At 40.0% G+C, this 15,675-nt stretch overlaps 1 protein-coding gene across 1 annotated transcript in view; it reads right to left on the reverse strand.

Moving 5' to 3' along the window:
- Positions 1-1,238: 1,238 nt before the first annotated feature.
- The window catches only part of LOC126184915 (uncharacterized), a 55,240-nt gene continuing 40,803 nt past the window's right edge, over positions 1,239-15,675 (reverse strand). The window contains exons 6-8 of the mRNA XM_049927581.1: positions 6,130-6,291; positions 1,883-2,105; positions 1,239-1,697 (exon numbers count right to left, since the gene is read on the reverse strand). Coding sequence (XP_049783538.1) covers positions 1,666-1,697; positions 1,883-2,105; positions 6,130-6,291 — 417 coding nt within the window. The 3' untranslated portion in view covers positions 1,239-1,665. The remainder of the gene's footprint in view (positions 1,698-1,882; positions 2,106-6,129; positions 6,292-15,675) is intronic.

Raw genomic sequence — 15,675 nt, forward strand, 5'->3', positions numbered from 1 at the left:
TACAGCACCAAAGTCACCGTAAACGCTTAAGTGCAGTTAATGTGTTCGCATAAGCCTCAGAATTAATGCTTATTGTGTCTCTTGGCACATCGATGAGAATCACACCCTAACCATAATAAAACATAGTTAGCACGATCTTACTGGTGGAAGCCGTTGCTTTGAATTTTTTCTTCTGTGGAGAGTGAGGGCGACGTCGTTCCATCAACTGTGTTTTAGTTTAGCGTTCAAGCTGGTGAACCGAGGTTTCATCACTTGTCACAGTCTGGGACAAGATGACCTCCTCCTCTGCTTCATAATGTTGCAAAAACTGGGAAAAATGTTTTTTCTGTTAAATATGTGTTCCGCCATAAGATTGCATAGAACCCATCTTGCACACACTTTTGATTATCCAGAGTGTGGATAATTGCAACAATAGTTCCTCTGCTGATTGTCAACAGCAGCACCAACTGCTGAGCCATAATGCATCCATCCTCACAAATGAGAACATCAGCACACTGCAACATGTAAGGTGTAACAGCCACAAATGGTCTCCTGTCTCAAAGCAAATAATTGAGCTACACCAAACTGTCTTCTGATGGCCTCACCCTCTATGACCAATGGTCAACTATATTCCTGTTGACAGTAGATGTTTCATAGATTTCTCACAAACATTAGTGAATATTCCCCACAGTTTCTTTTACCATAGTGAGAAATTTAATTATGACATGCTGCTTGTAAAATGCATCACTCACAGATGTCATTTCGAAACACTGGTGAAGCTAAGCTATTTGTTGGAGGAAATATACGTTTTGCGTGCACATTCAGGAAACTTCAAAGAATTCATACTCATTGCATCACACTCACAAATTGTAGTTGGGGGGAAAAAAGTGGGCCATTACTCTCTGGGGCAAACCTCGTACCTTATTAGGCACAGAAATGTGTAATGCAGTTCACATTCATAAGATGGTATTAAAAAAATGAAAGTACTTACTTTTGAAAACTGAAGCACTCTGTGGGATAGCATCATCCTGAACTATTATTTGAAGGGGTTAAAACATACAGTGAGCACTGTAAGGCAGTTAGCATATGTCATGGTTGAAACATTACAGACACATGTAATACAAAATTCTCTGTAATCTAACAACAAAGTAGAAATAAAGGCCACAACGAACTGAAATAAATGAAGCATTTATTAAATATAAAAAAGTACAATATATGGTATAAATTGCGCTTTTTACATAAAACAATACAAATTGCATAAAAACAGCTTTACTTGTCTCAAATCAAACACTTATTTCAGTCAATTACAAAACAGTCAATTACAAAAATCATCATCAAACAATTAACATTAACATAAAATATTCTATATAAAACATAAAAACAACAAAATTTAACAAGAGATAAATTATGAAAACAATATAATTTTTAAAAATAAATAAGTTATAGTTATTAGAGAATACTGTAGAGGTCCACTGGATCTTTTGTACTGAAAGTAACTTACATTAAACAGATTTTTCACTAAAATCATTCCACTATAAGTCTTACTTCTATTTCATTAGACAAATGACTACCATTCATGCAGTGAAAATGAAATTTATATTTTGCTTTAATAACTTAAGACAGTGGTTCATGTGATGACCATTTTGATGGTTCACCACAATAGTGAAAAAACTTCAATTCACTCTCTCATTTTTTCTTTCCAAGAGATGTATTTCGATCTGCACAACAAAAAGGAAGATGAGATGATGACTCTTCAAATAACAGCAAAGAAATATATTGAGAGGATAGCAAATTACAAAAGAGGAAATACCAATATAAATTCAATCTTTGTAGTACACAGTAACAAAAAGAACACACTCCTCAGATTTGTTGTCAGGTAGATCCTTATCATTGTTAAACATACCTTTATCAATTATCCCCAGGAAGTGATTAACCAATTCCAGTCTTTCTGCATTCAGCTGTTTGCAAATTTTGCATAGCTGGCATATCTTTTCACCCCCTTTAATAGCTTGTGTGTTAAAAATTCTTACATCATCCAGAATTTCACATAAGATATTGTGATGTGCTTGCCACTGACGAAACATGGCTGTGTTATTCATCTCAATTTCCTTAAGATCAAATGCCATCTGAAAAATCATAAAAAATATTTTTGATTATTTTCTTCATTTTGAGGTAGATGCCATGACAGCAGATTATTTCAGTTATAAGATGTAGTCAAATGAGAATTAGACAGATGGAAAAGTACATAAACTGTTTATTATTTCAAAGATAATTGCCATAACTGTTAATACATCTATCCCACTGAGACACAAGAAGGTCAACACATTCTGGAAAAACTGTTTGTGGTTGTCTACAGAACCACAAATGCACCCTGGCATGCACTTCTTCCTACCTACGAAACAAATTGACAACCACAAATGTCTTTTTTCGGGATCCAAAAATAATGGAAACAGCATGTGGAGAGATCAAGACTGTATGGACATTCTCTTACAATGTGGCATTAATCAAAATTGTAACTGTGATTTTTCTAATTCAAGAAGATCAATAGGTGATCAAATCAGATATTTGAACAAAAATGTATTTTACCATAAACTTTTAAATGGTGACTCAACTTTGCGTCATTTTCTAGTATACTCCTGTAGCACCGGTGCTGTTTTTTGTGTACCATGTAAATTGTTCGGAGGTAAGGCCGCTATTGCTACTAATGGTATTACAAATTGGAAAAATATTACTAATATTTTATCTCATCATGAGAATTCACTTGAACACAAAAATTCTGAGTTATCACTGTTGATTGTTGATTCATTGACACACCATTCTGCAGGATCATCACTAATGAGGTTATTTCCTTTTGTAATATCTGACTTGATGCTTAGTTTTTCGTGAAACTTGAAATCGGGAACAATTTTTCTTCATTTTTAACTTTTGTTTCATCTGTATTTACTTCTTTTACAACAGCTGCAGAGACAGAAATATCATCCACACTACTTGAACTCGAAGTGGAACTACCGACATTTTTTGTGAAAAATGTAGCTACTCTGCCAAGCATTTTTAGAACATTATCTTCTCGTTCTCACCTTTCTTTTGATAATTTCTGAAATGCCGCCCCACTTAATTTAGCACGTTTGCTTCTTTCACTGTTATACATGTTAAGGCACATAAAAAATTGTCAACCAACAGTCAAAACAAAAGAAAAATTTGTAAAAGAAAAGAAAGAAAGAAAGAATTACTGTATCCAGTTCCAATCATACTAAACCGCACATTGAGCACAAAGCTTTTTACTTTAAACACGGCACACAAGCACAAATATTTTTCCTTTAAACATGGAGCGATGAACTGACCGACTCGGATTACTCGATGTAGCTGTGCTATGAAAGAACAATAATGCAAAATAATTTAATTTCATTGTCGCCTGTTTCTCTGTTATCAGTGAACAGTAGACTACATTCATTCAATTTCTGAGTGCAAGCAGCAAAAGTAGGCGTTTATTCTCAATGTAAATCCTTTGCCGATTGGTAGTAGATTCTGACTTCTCTTTGCATGTGTCATTCACAAATGAAGACAATCACACAGGATATCCTGCAATGCACAGATCTGGTGAAGAAAATGGGGATGTGTCACATCCACATGTCTACTATTAATGATTCTCCATCACTGTTAACAAGAAAAAAAAGTCACTTGGAACAACAGATAATCACTTAGAGTCATATGTTGAGCAGGAAACTGCGAACGACAACACTGCGTATGAAGCTGTCCGATTTGTTGGTGTACTGACACGGACTATTCAACTCGTATACAAGAGGTGGCATGCCACTCACAGATGAGTATCTCAGCGTAAGAATGGCTCAAATGGCTCTGAGCACTATGGGACTTAACAGCGTAAGAATGGTAGTCTTAAAAAGATCCTAGTCAACAAAAACCCGAGACAACTGTCACACCTTACCACAGAAAATTGGTTTCAAACCCAACAGGAATTGCTGCTCTATGTGAATGCAGGTCCACCTCTATCAGTTTACAAGTGAACACTAATAAGAGAACTGTATGCAACAGAAGAGACACGTAAAGCTGCATATCTTCAACAGGTCAAAGAGTATAGAAACTACGCAGTAGCTGACTGAACGCACGATTAGCAGTATCTCCAAGAATAAGAAACCAGACAATAACGGGAAAAGCAGCGTGCTGCCCGTATGCCCCTCCGCAGTGCATTCAATGGCGCCATCGGCAGAGAATGACGAGACAGTCAGTGGGTCGCACTTGCACCGTCTAGGGCCAGAACGCAGAACTTTATCTTTACCTTTTACCGATAGCATATATGAAGAAAACTGTCGATACTCTTCCAAGCGATATTTGGAGCATTATCGAGGCTAGGAGTGGTGTTACACGGTATTCGCATAATGTCTCCTGGGGAAGTTAAATTTTTTATCCCGTGTGCTTACTTTGGCACTTCACTCCACTCCAATTCTGTTTTTAACTGCACTGTCCCATACTCTTCAGCTTAGTGTGGTAAGTTTCCATACCAAAAATAAAGATTTAATGTCAATCAACCTGCTGCACCAGTTTTTACTACTACTGTGCAAGACACTGCTACATACAAGCACGGTCTGTGATACAAAATGCAGCAGTTTGTGTATTTCAAAAGAAACAGAATTCACAATGGAGGTGATTTATGGAATGTGGCATTACAACACACTTGAGTAAGCAGAAGTTAACAACACAGTGGTAAGAGATAACTTTTAGTTCGAGCTTCGACCGGATTTTTTCTGTTTTAGTGACGAATACAATACAGGAGAACAAGAAAAGAAGTATCCCTATACAATGCAGCTTGAGAGGTCTTCATATGGATCGCGAGTTTCTGTAACTGCCAAGAGAAGTTGGGCAGTATTGCAGCATATCTGCATCTTGCATAGCCACAGTTTCACAGGGTACATTCTTGTTTTTGACAGAAAGATTATTTTCAATATTATCAGATATTTATGCCCCACTGTAATAATGCTGATACTACTAGAACTACAGATGTGAACATGTCACACAACTTGTGCTTACATGCTGATACCTTTGACATTTGCCAGTTTCAATGCAAATATATAGGCAGATATTGGACATTGTCTCTCATATGCATATGCAGATTTTTTTCAGTGATTGAAAAGTGTATTAAGCTTATCCCTACTAAAAGCACTATACATCAAACTAGTCTATAAATTCACTTGCTTTTAGGTCGTGTCCTTTGTCTTTTGTTGGGGGACTTTGTAATTTATTTGCGTATCATCACAATTAATCAGGCAAAATCAATATTATTCCCAACTAACTACTAAACTCAATTATACACCTACAGATAGCTATTTTGGTATTTATTTAATAAAAACTGGTAGTCTTTCAATAGTGCTGGTCCAGTTCTGTTAGTGTACACAGTTTGTCATGGCTGCTGACGGCATTTTTCAAGAAATGGGTGGCTCCTACATTTATCATTGTATGTAGTTGTATTATTCCACCAACGGAGTGGGTCTTTAGACGTGCTTCCTCAACTTCTTGTTCTACTTCATATAGTGCTATTGTCTATCAGATAAGTTTATTAGTACTGGTATTATTCTAGGGGCAGCAGTGAAATAATTCACAGCCACAGTCTGTGCTCTTCATGCCATACACAACCTAGAAATAGCCACTCATCCGGAAATCCCACATGAAATGACCTGTCAGTTTACCTACTGCCCTCATGACAGCTGCAGTTTACTTTGCAATTGCTACATCCCACCCATAGATATAACAGATATAGCATGCTAATTCCTTGTGAACTATGTCGCATGGCACCATCTGTCAAAACTGTATACATTAGCTGCCCATGTCATCCTACATAAAGTAAAAAGATGCACCTGTATACCAACTGAACTTTTTTGATTGAAGCAAAGTATGATTACCTTTTCCAGACCTTGGCAAGAAGTTTTCTAACAGCTTTCCATAGACAACAGTTTATACTCCCTTCTTTGGAACTCTTCTCAACAATATCGATTTTCCTAAATTGATACCATTTTATGATAAACATGACAAAACATTACTGAAATAATCTTCTGAATTAACAATAACTGACCAAACATAATCTGAAATTCAGTTTTGTTAACAGAGAAAGCAAAGAAATAACAGCATACTTCAGAATACCTTATTTATTTCAGTTTTAACAGGTGCCCAAAGTGTACTAGTGCATTTCTGTAAAATATTTTGCAGTCTGCGACACTCATCTTCATATCCGCTCAGATCAAGTTTAATGCGAGCAAAAGTTGAAAGTGTTCTTTTCACTTTTTCTTCCAACTGAGAACGTTCCTGGAAAATCAGAAACTTTAGTTAACAAGAGTTTTACACTGTGGTACAGTATTATGTAACAGCTAGCACACAAAAACTACGCAGTAACATCAAGTTAAAAATAAATGGTTAAGATTATTTTCTCCAAGATTCTGCAAGATATCTTTAAAAAATAAGGGCTGTTTATTTATATTACAATTCTGGCAGTTCCAAACGAAGATCCATAGACGTTCTCAATCTGATTCAATAGTCTTTTGACTGTGGGTGATAGCAAACAACAATGGCTTCAAAAATTGTTGCCAGCATCAGTTGTGTGTGAGCAAAAGGATCTCAAGCTACTCAGGTTAGCCAGGGGTTGTGCCTAGTGCATGGATCTATGGTAATGAGTGAAGGAAATGTAAGATGAAACTTCCTGGCAGATTAAAACTGTGTGTCCGACCGAGACTCGAACTCGGGACCTTTGCCTTTCGCGGGCAAGTGCTCTACCAACTGAGCTACCGAAGCACGACTCACGCCCGGTACTCACAGCTTTACTTCTGCCAGTGTGGCTAAGCCATGTCTCCGCTATATCCTTTCTTTCAGGAGTGCTAGTTCTGCAAGGTTCGCAGGAGAGCTTCTGTAAAGTTTGGAAGGTAGGAGACGAGATACTGGCAGAAGTAAAGCTGTGAGTACCGGGCGTGAGTCGTGCTTCGGTAGCTCAGTTGGTAGAGCACTTGCCCGCGAAAGGCAAAGGTCCCGAGTTCGAGTCTCGATCGGGCACACAGTTTTAATCTGCCAGGAAGTTTCATATCAGCGCACACTCCGCTGCAGAGTGAAAATCTCATTCTGGAAATGTAAGATTATGGTGACTTTTAAAGCAGCTGTACAAATGTACATGACTCAGACAGGAGTGGCTCACTCAATAACCAGACTGGTGAAATAGTGCAACAAATAGATCAAAAACTGCAATCTGATTCTCAATTAGTCCTCCAACACATTAATTTCCTGGTGTTGGACACATCACTCTCTACAAAATTGTCACAGAAAAGCTCAGATACTGTAAATTGTGTTCAAGGTGGGTAACAAAATGCTTACAGAGAGCAGTGAACGTCAAGACGATGAGTGTTCCTGAAATACAATCAACAAGTTCAGATGATTTGTTTTCCCACGTAGTTACAGGTGATGAGTCGATAATATTTTAAACAAATCTGCAGTCAAAGAACAGTCACTGCAGTGTTTCATTTAAATTTGACAAAACAAATATATAAGTGAGTATCTTTCTGAAGGCAAAAAGTTTTTACAACCATTGCTTGGGATGAAAAGTGTATTTTTTTGGTAATTTCATGGAACATCAGTCAACAATTACAGGTGTCAGTCAGAACAAAAAGCAAGTCCAAGTTGCAAATTTTTTTCTTTTTATTCATTTGATGACTAGTTTTGTGCTGAATCCATTTTCAAATCATAATATTTGTATGCACTGTAAATGTTCAATGCACATTTCTGACATCTCTAGAAATGCCACATTCGATTACATTATGATGATTTGAAAATGGGTCTCAGCCCAAAACTAATCATCAAATGGTTAAAAAGAAAAAAAAATTGCAACCTGGAGTAGTTTTTCGTTCTACTGATTAATAGAAGTTGCTGACCCAAGCTACTCCAGCATGCTGGAAGTTCATAGTCAGCTTGGAGATTTAAAGGGCGAAAGACTACATTCATTCAATTTCTGAGTGCAAGCAGCAAAAGTAGGCGTTTATTCGCAATGTAAATCCTTTGCCGATTGGTAGTAGATTCTGACTTCTCTTTGCATGTGTCATTCAGAAATGAAGACAATCACACAGGATATCCTGCAATGCACAGATCTGGTGAAGAAAATGGGGATGTGTCACATCCACATGTCTACCATTAATGATTCTCCATCAGCAAATGGGTGGATATGGTACACAATTACACATACAACACCATGCAGATTTGAAAAAGTGCATATACAGGGAGTAAATTTTAAGTTGACAAACCAGAATAACTCGAAAAATAAGCTTCACACAAAAAAATGTGTAGAATCCAAAGTTGATTATTTTCGAGGGGGACATCTGCTGCTCGTAAAATTTGCCTGCCATCCCAGCCCCCTGGGGATGAGCAGGAGGCAACTTTAAAATTTCAAATGGGAACCCCCATTGTTTATTGCACAATCAGATTCTACATAAAAAACTACGTACATTTTGTCTTTTATTTGTTTTGATTCTTGGTAGTTGGCACTGTAATTCAAGAGAATCCACGTTCTCATTTTTGCGTGGAAAATGGTTACTGATAAATAAAAAATACTTATTTACTTCGTAAATTTTGATTTGCTAAAACTAAAACTCTCCCTCTCTCCTTGTAGGGTGGGGTTTGAGAGAGAGGAATTAGAGTTTTACAAATGTTGACCCAAATATTTATTTTTTTCCGCAGATTCGGATAAGTTTCATTTGTTTCATGGTCATGAGGCCACACAACTTTTACTTACCAAACAAATCATCTGACTAGCTAACAAACTAACCAAACATCCTACTTACTAACGAGCGAACTCATTAACTCACAGAGTTAACAGACCAACTGGGGAAAAGATTAACCCACTCACTAACTAAAGATGAACGTATTCCCATTTAAGATTTGGTGGTCCTGAAAAGGAACGACTGGTTTGGTTTTGTTTTATTGTTGATTATTTGAAAATACTTGCAAATAAATGAATTTTGGGGTGCTTGTTTCCAGCGAGTACCCTCGCCTCTCACTTTCGGCCTGCTTGTTGTCCAGAAATCCCTTGCATCTCACCGTTTTATGAAATCAAATGTCCAAAGTGATGACCTCCAACTTCGATGCATTTAAAGACTCGTGCTGTAAATCCCTGCACACACCTTGATAACATGTCTGGTGTAATTGCAGCACAAGAATTTCTTATTCTTTGCCTCATGTTTCCGCAAGTGGTAGGCATTTCATGATAAACGATACCTTTTAGATAACCCCATAAGAAAAAATCTGGCAAGGTAAGGTCAGGCGATCTGGTTGGCCAATTCACAGGACCTGCCCTGCTGATCCAGCGACCATGGTAAAGTTGATCTAGTACATTGCGCGTTATTAATAAATAATGCGCTGGACAACCATAACATTGAAACCACATGTTTTGTTTAAGTTCGATGCTCAGGTCTTCAAGTAGATCTGGCAGTTCATTTTCAAGTAAGTTCCGATATTTGTTGCCATTCAAATTACCATCGATAAAATATGGACCGATCAGTTTATCGCTAATTATACCACACCTAGGTCGCTGATGGTTGACTTCTCGAACCCAGTGTGGGTTCTGTTCACTCCAGTAATGCATGTTATGGCGATTAACTTGGCCATGGTTTGTGAATGTTGCCTCATTGGAGAAAAGTACTCTCGCAAAAAAGTTTTGGTTTGTTTTCATCCGCTGAACTGCCCAGTGACAAAACGTTTGATGGTTTTGGAAGTCATTGCCATGCAGTTTCTGATGCATGGAAACATGGTTTAGATGAAATTTGTGGAGCTTCCGGATTTTCCACACAATCGTGCGTGAAATTTCTGATTGCCTTGATATTTCTCTTGTGCTCGCATGTGGGTTGTGAGCCACAGCAGCAAGGACTTCCACTTGATTGTTTTCTCCACAAACAGTAGCTGCATGGTTCCTTTTTATCTGGTTCACACTACCTTCTGCAGTAAATTGTTTAATAACTCTAACAAAAGAGGACTGTGATCGTACTTGGCCAGGAAAATGCTGCGCATAAAGCGCGACTGCATCATCCAAATTTCTCCCATTTTCTCCATAAATGTACACCATCTCAATTTTTTCTTCCACAGAAAGATAATTCAGGAAAGATCAGGGGCGTTGAGAAAGGCAGGGTTAGAATTTCTATGAGTGAGTGGCCCGCTCTGCGTAATTCCAGCTAGCAATACAAACTCTGCGTCAAATGCGACTGGTAGCGAGCAAAAGCTGCGAATGCAGTCACACAACGTAATCAAACATAAGTCGCCCAAAAGACAATCTTTATGAACGAAGTATTGCTGTCTGAATGCTCAGACAGGTAAAAGATACAGTTCATTTATTACATTAATACTTATTATTTCTAAAGCTAGTCTTATTATGAGAAAAGGGCGAATTTCTCGTGCCTGTGCTACCTATAGGCGGCACTCCGAAACATTATGCCACTCATCAGCAAGGGTTGGATAAGAGCATTGATTATCGATCAGGGCTGAGTGGCATATCGATTAGTGTACATAATTCTAAAAATGTAAACGACGTAACAGCTGCGATAGTCCAAAATAAAATAATGGTGTGAACAATGATTTAAGTAAATAAATTTATGAATGTCATTTTCTACATTTTTCCACCCGAAACTAAAAGACAAATTAAGCAAGCACCCCAGTCGTGAGACTTCTCAGCAAACAAGAGTGATTACTCCGAATCTAACAAAAAATTTGGTTCACGAGTCAGTCAGTTTTTTAGTTAATGAGTTCACTCATTAGTAAGTAGAATGTTTGGTTAGTTAGTTAGCTAGTCAGATGAATTGTTTAATAATCAAAAGTTGTGTGGCCTCATGACCATGAAACAACCAAAACTTATCCGAACCTGAGGAAAAAATTTATATTTGGGTCAAAATTTGTGAAACTCTAATTTCTCTCTCTCAAACCCCACCCTCCAGGAAGAGAGAGAGAGTTTAGTGAATCAAAATTTATGAAGTAAATAAGTATTTTTTTTATTTATCCATAACCATTTTCCATGGAAAAATGAAAACATGGATTTTATTGAATTACAGTGCCAACTGTCAAGAATCAAAAAAATGTTTAAGAGAAAACGTACTTAGTTTATTATGTAGAATCTGATTCTGCAATGAAAAATGGGGGTTCCCATTTGAAATTTTAAAGTTGCCTCCCACCCCACCCCCAGGGGGCTGGGTTGGCAGGCAAATTTTAGCAGCAGCAGATGTCCCCCTCGAAAATAATCAACTTTGGATTCTACACATTTTTTCGTGTGAAGCTTATTTTTCGAGTTATTCTGGTTTGTCAACTGTATGGTATCTTTCTGCTGGCCAATGTTCTACAGTTTATTAAAGGGTGTCTTTGAAAAGAAAAGATTAGGGTTTATCATCCTGAAAAGATTATTAGAGATGGAGCACTAGCTCATACTGGGGGAACAAATTTGGCAGTAATCTTTCAAAGGACCTATTCTGGCATTTGCCTTGTGTGATTTAGCAAAATCACAGTACATCTAAATCTGGTTGGCAAAACAAAAATTTGAACTATTGTCCTCGCAAGTGTCTCACCACTGCACCACCTCTCTTGGTAACAGAGTACCTGGTCAAGCTAGTGTGTATACAGCTGTCAGCATAACACAGAATAAAGATCTTGTGTTTAATTTTTATGGTCTTTGTCTTCTATATTTACCATCCTTCCATGAAACATGACCTTAAATGGTCAGCACCAGTCTCACCCTGTAACTTGTATATCTCACCAAATGGGGAATCAAACATCCTCTACTCAGGCTCGACAAGGTTTACTGTTGCTAAAATCTAAAATCCTTCCAACTATCTACAGAGTCCACTTCTCAGTGAACACAACTGGCTGACTGATTGACTGATTAATTAATTAACTGAGAGGGTTTATGGGACCAAATGTCGAGGTCATCAGTCCCAGATTTTGAAGTTACTCACAGAAGAAAGAGGGTCCACTAAAAGTGGACGGATTCAGTCAGGGAAGTCAAACTATAAAATAATGAAGTTAAAACACACACAGTAAAAGGCATAAAAGTTGAGGCCAACTCTAAAAACTGAAAAAAAGGGAGCGGCCTGTCCGCGAGGGAGTGGTCATGGGGTGCCAGACTGACAAGACATGAAGAGAGGTACGAACCACAACCACCCTGTCCCTGCTCCACGAATAAAGCAAAACCTTAATTCCGGAAATAAAAACCACTTTCACAGAGGAAACTGAGGACCAATTCAACCATTTGTGAATCGTCTGCTAATATTAAGAAGGAATCTGGAAGACTATACTTAGCATGAAGGGGCAAAAGAAGGGGGCACTCCACCAATATGTGGGATACCGTCAGTAGTCTGGCTCCACAACCACATTGAGGGGATGGTTCATTAAGCAGGAGGAAACAATTGGTGAGCCTGGTATGACCAATGCATAAATGGCAAAAAACAGTGGACACCTTCTGAGAGCAGCAGAAGGAGCAGCTCCAAAACTGCAGTAGACTCCTCGACTGTGCGGAGTTTGTTACTGTGAGCAGTAGCACACCAGATGTCATTCCACTTTTGGGGAAAGAGAGATGTGACAGAGATTTGCATCTCTGCAGCTGGCATCACAGAAGGGAATGGAGGATGAGTATCTGCTTCTCTAGCCAAATGGCCAGCCAGTTCATTCCCTGGGGTGCCCACATGAGTTGGGACCCAGAGAAAGACAACTGAGCAGGCAGCATGGCCAAGGCCAGAGGGAAGGTCATGGATAGCAGAGACCAAAGGGTACTGAGATTAGCAATGGTTGATAGCCCATTGAGTTGGTACAAATTAAAACACTATGGAGGGAGGCCTGAGAAACAAAATGGAGGGCTCTGTAAATGGCCAGGAGCTCTGCTGTGAACACACTACATGATACCAGGAATAAATGGTGTTATAAACCAGTAGGAGATGTGAAAGTGTATCCCATCTTATCTATTGTCTTAGAACCATCAGTGTAGAAGATGGTGGCACCATGGAATTCTGCAAGGATGGCACGTACAATACACTGGAAAACCATAGATTGAGTGGAGACCCCGACAGAGGGAAGTGAGACGCATCTCAATCGGCAATCCCCCCCACGTGTAGTTGTCAGGAGGGAGACATCATCACTCATTTGCAAAGGCGACAGGGTACACAGGATGGTCAGGGAATTGATGAATGGTGATTGCGTAAGAAACCAGGAGTTGGCTCTGTCATATTTGTAGAGGGAGAATCCCCACTTCTGTGAGGAGACTGTTTACGGGACTAGTGTGAAAGGCACAAATAGCGAGACGCACCTCACAATGATGAACAGGCTCAAGTATTTTCAGAGTGGAAGGAGCGGCTGAGCCATAAGCCTGACTACCATAATCTAGTCTGGACAAGACCGGAGCACAGTAAAGATGGAGAAGATTGGTACAGTCTGCACCCCAAGATGTGTAGGCCAGGAGGTGGAGAGCATTAAACTTCCACATGCATGTAGTCTTTAGATGGTGAATATGGGGCAGCCATGTTAGCTTTTTATCAAAAATAAGGACCAAGACATGGGGCTGTGCTACAACATCAAAGAGCTAGTTGCTTAAATAAAGGTCTGGATCAGGGTGTACTGTGGGTCAACGACAAAAATGCATAACCCGCATTTTGGAGGGAGAAAACTGGAAGCCACGGGAGATGACCCATGCAGAGGCCCACGGGATGGCACCTCGGAGCCGGCGCTCAGCTGATGCTACTGGGTGGGAGCTGCACCTGATGCAAAAATCATCGACATACGATGCCGGGGTAACCACAGGTCCAACAGAGGTTACAAGCCCGTTGATGGCTATGAGGAAGAGTATGACACTTAACACAGAACCCTGTGGGATACCATTCTTCTGAATCTGATGGGCACTGAGTGAAGTGCCAAATCGAACCCGGAAGAGCCAGTGAGAGAAAAACTCACAAATATAAATCAGAAGGGGGCCACGGAAGCCCCGATCACGGAGGGTAACTAAAATGTGATGGCGCCAAGCCATGTCGTATGCCTTATGTAAGTCAAAGAAGACCGCAACAAGGTGCTGGCAGTTAGTAAAGGCCTGTTGGATTGCTGTTTGCAATCTGAGTAAACGGTCAGTTGGAGATCATCCTTCCTGGAAGCCACACTGATACAGGGGCAAAAGGCCCCGAGATTCGAGTACCCAATATATTCTCAAGCTAACCACCCTCTCGAGCAGTTTACATAGTACATTCATCAGGCTAATCAGACTGTAGCTGTCGAGAGACTTTGGGTTCTTCCTGGGCTTAAAGATGGGGATAACTGCACTGTCCTGCCATTGCAACGGGAAAGCACCCGTGAGCCAAACATGGTTGGAGACCCTGACGAGATATTGCCTCTGGGGAACGCCCAAGTGTTGGATCATCTGGTTGTGGATGGAATCTGGGGCTGCGTCACTTGAAGAGGTACGAGCCTGCAAGAATTCCCATTCAGTGAAAGATTCATTATAGGGTTCACCATGGTGTGGGTTGAAACAGAGGGGGGCAGTTCAATTCGGCGTTTCTGCCAGAGAAAGGTAACAGGATAGGAAGAGGATGCCAATACTGTCGCAAAGTGTATTTCAAGATGTTCTACAAGGACCAATGGATCAGGACACAGAGCACCTTTGAGGTTAAGACCTTAGACAGTTGACTGATGATGGTGGCCCAGAAGCCTATGGAGTTTGAACCAAACCTGTGATCAAGAGGCATACATCCCCAGAGAGGAAACATGGCACTCCCAGCATTTCCTTTTACTCTGCTTAGTAAGGTAACGAACCTTAGCAAGGAGGCACTTAAAAGCAAGGAGATTGGTCTTTGAAGGGTGTCGTTTAAATCGCTGCATCACCTGTCGGTGGTCCTGGACAGTGACTGCTACATCTTTGGTCCACCACAGTACCAGTCGACAATGAGGGAGACATGTGGATAGTGGGACAGCAGTGCCAGCAGCATGAAGAATAGTGGTAGAGACATCTTGCACGACCACATCAACACAATTTGAAAGGGAGGTGTCAAAGTGCACTGCAGACATATATAAAGGCCAACTGGCTCTGTGGAATGCCCAACGTGGGGGCCTGTCTGCTTGGCAGTGGCAGCAGGGGAACAATAGAATCACTGGAAAGTGGTCACTGTCACAAAGATCATCATGGGATGACCAATGTAGGGAAGCCACGAGAGCAGGGGAGGAGATCATGAAAGGTAGCATGAGTGGCACTGAAGTGGGTAGGGGAACCATCATTGAGGAGAGACAAATAGAAGTTTATATTAAGTTGGTCAATTAGGAGACCCCTACCTGTTGGCATGGCAATCCCCCACTGTGGGTGGTGGGCATGAAGTCCCCTAGGAGGAGGAACACGGGTGTAAGTTGCTATATTAAGATAGACAGCTCAACACAAGGAAGTGGCCTATCTGGAGGGAAGTAGACATTGCAAACATTGCAGACATTGCCAGAGTCATTTGCACTCTAACCACTCTTGCTTCCAGGCTGGTACAAAGGGGATCAATTCACTAAATTGGAGCAAATCAAAGTGCAGACCATGCTAGACACTACCCCGGGGCCAGCACAGTTCCGGCAGAACTTCATTATATGTAACTGCATCACCTGCAAAATGTCTGAGGTCACTATCAATATTGTCTGCAAGATCATTAATATACAACACGAACAGCGAGGGTC

The sequence above is a fragment of the Schistocerca cancellata genome, chromosome 4, assembly GCF_023864275.1.
Source record: "Schistocerca cancellata isolate TAMUIC-IGC-003103 chromosome 4, iqSchCanc2.1, whole genome shotgun sequence".
In the NCBI taxonomy this organism is placed as follows: Eukaryota; Metazoa; Arthropoda; class Insecta; order Orthoptera; family Acrididae; genus Schistocerca; species Schistocerca cancellata.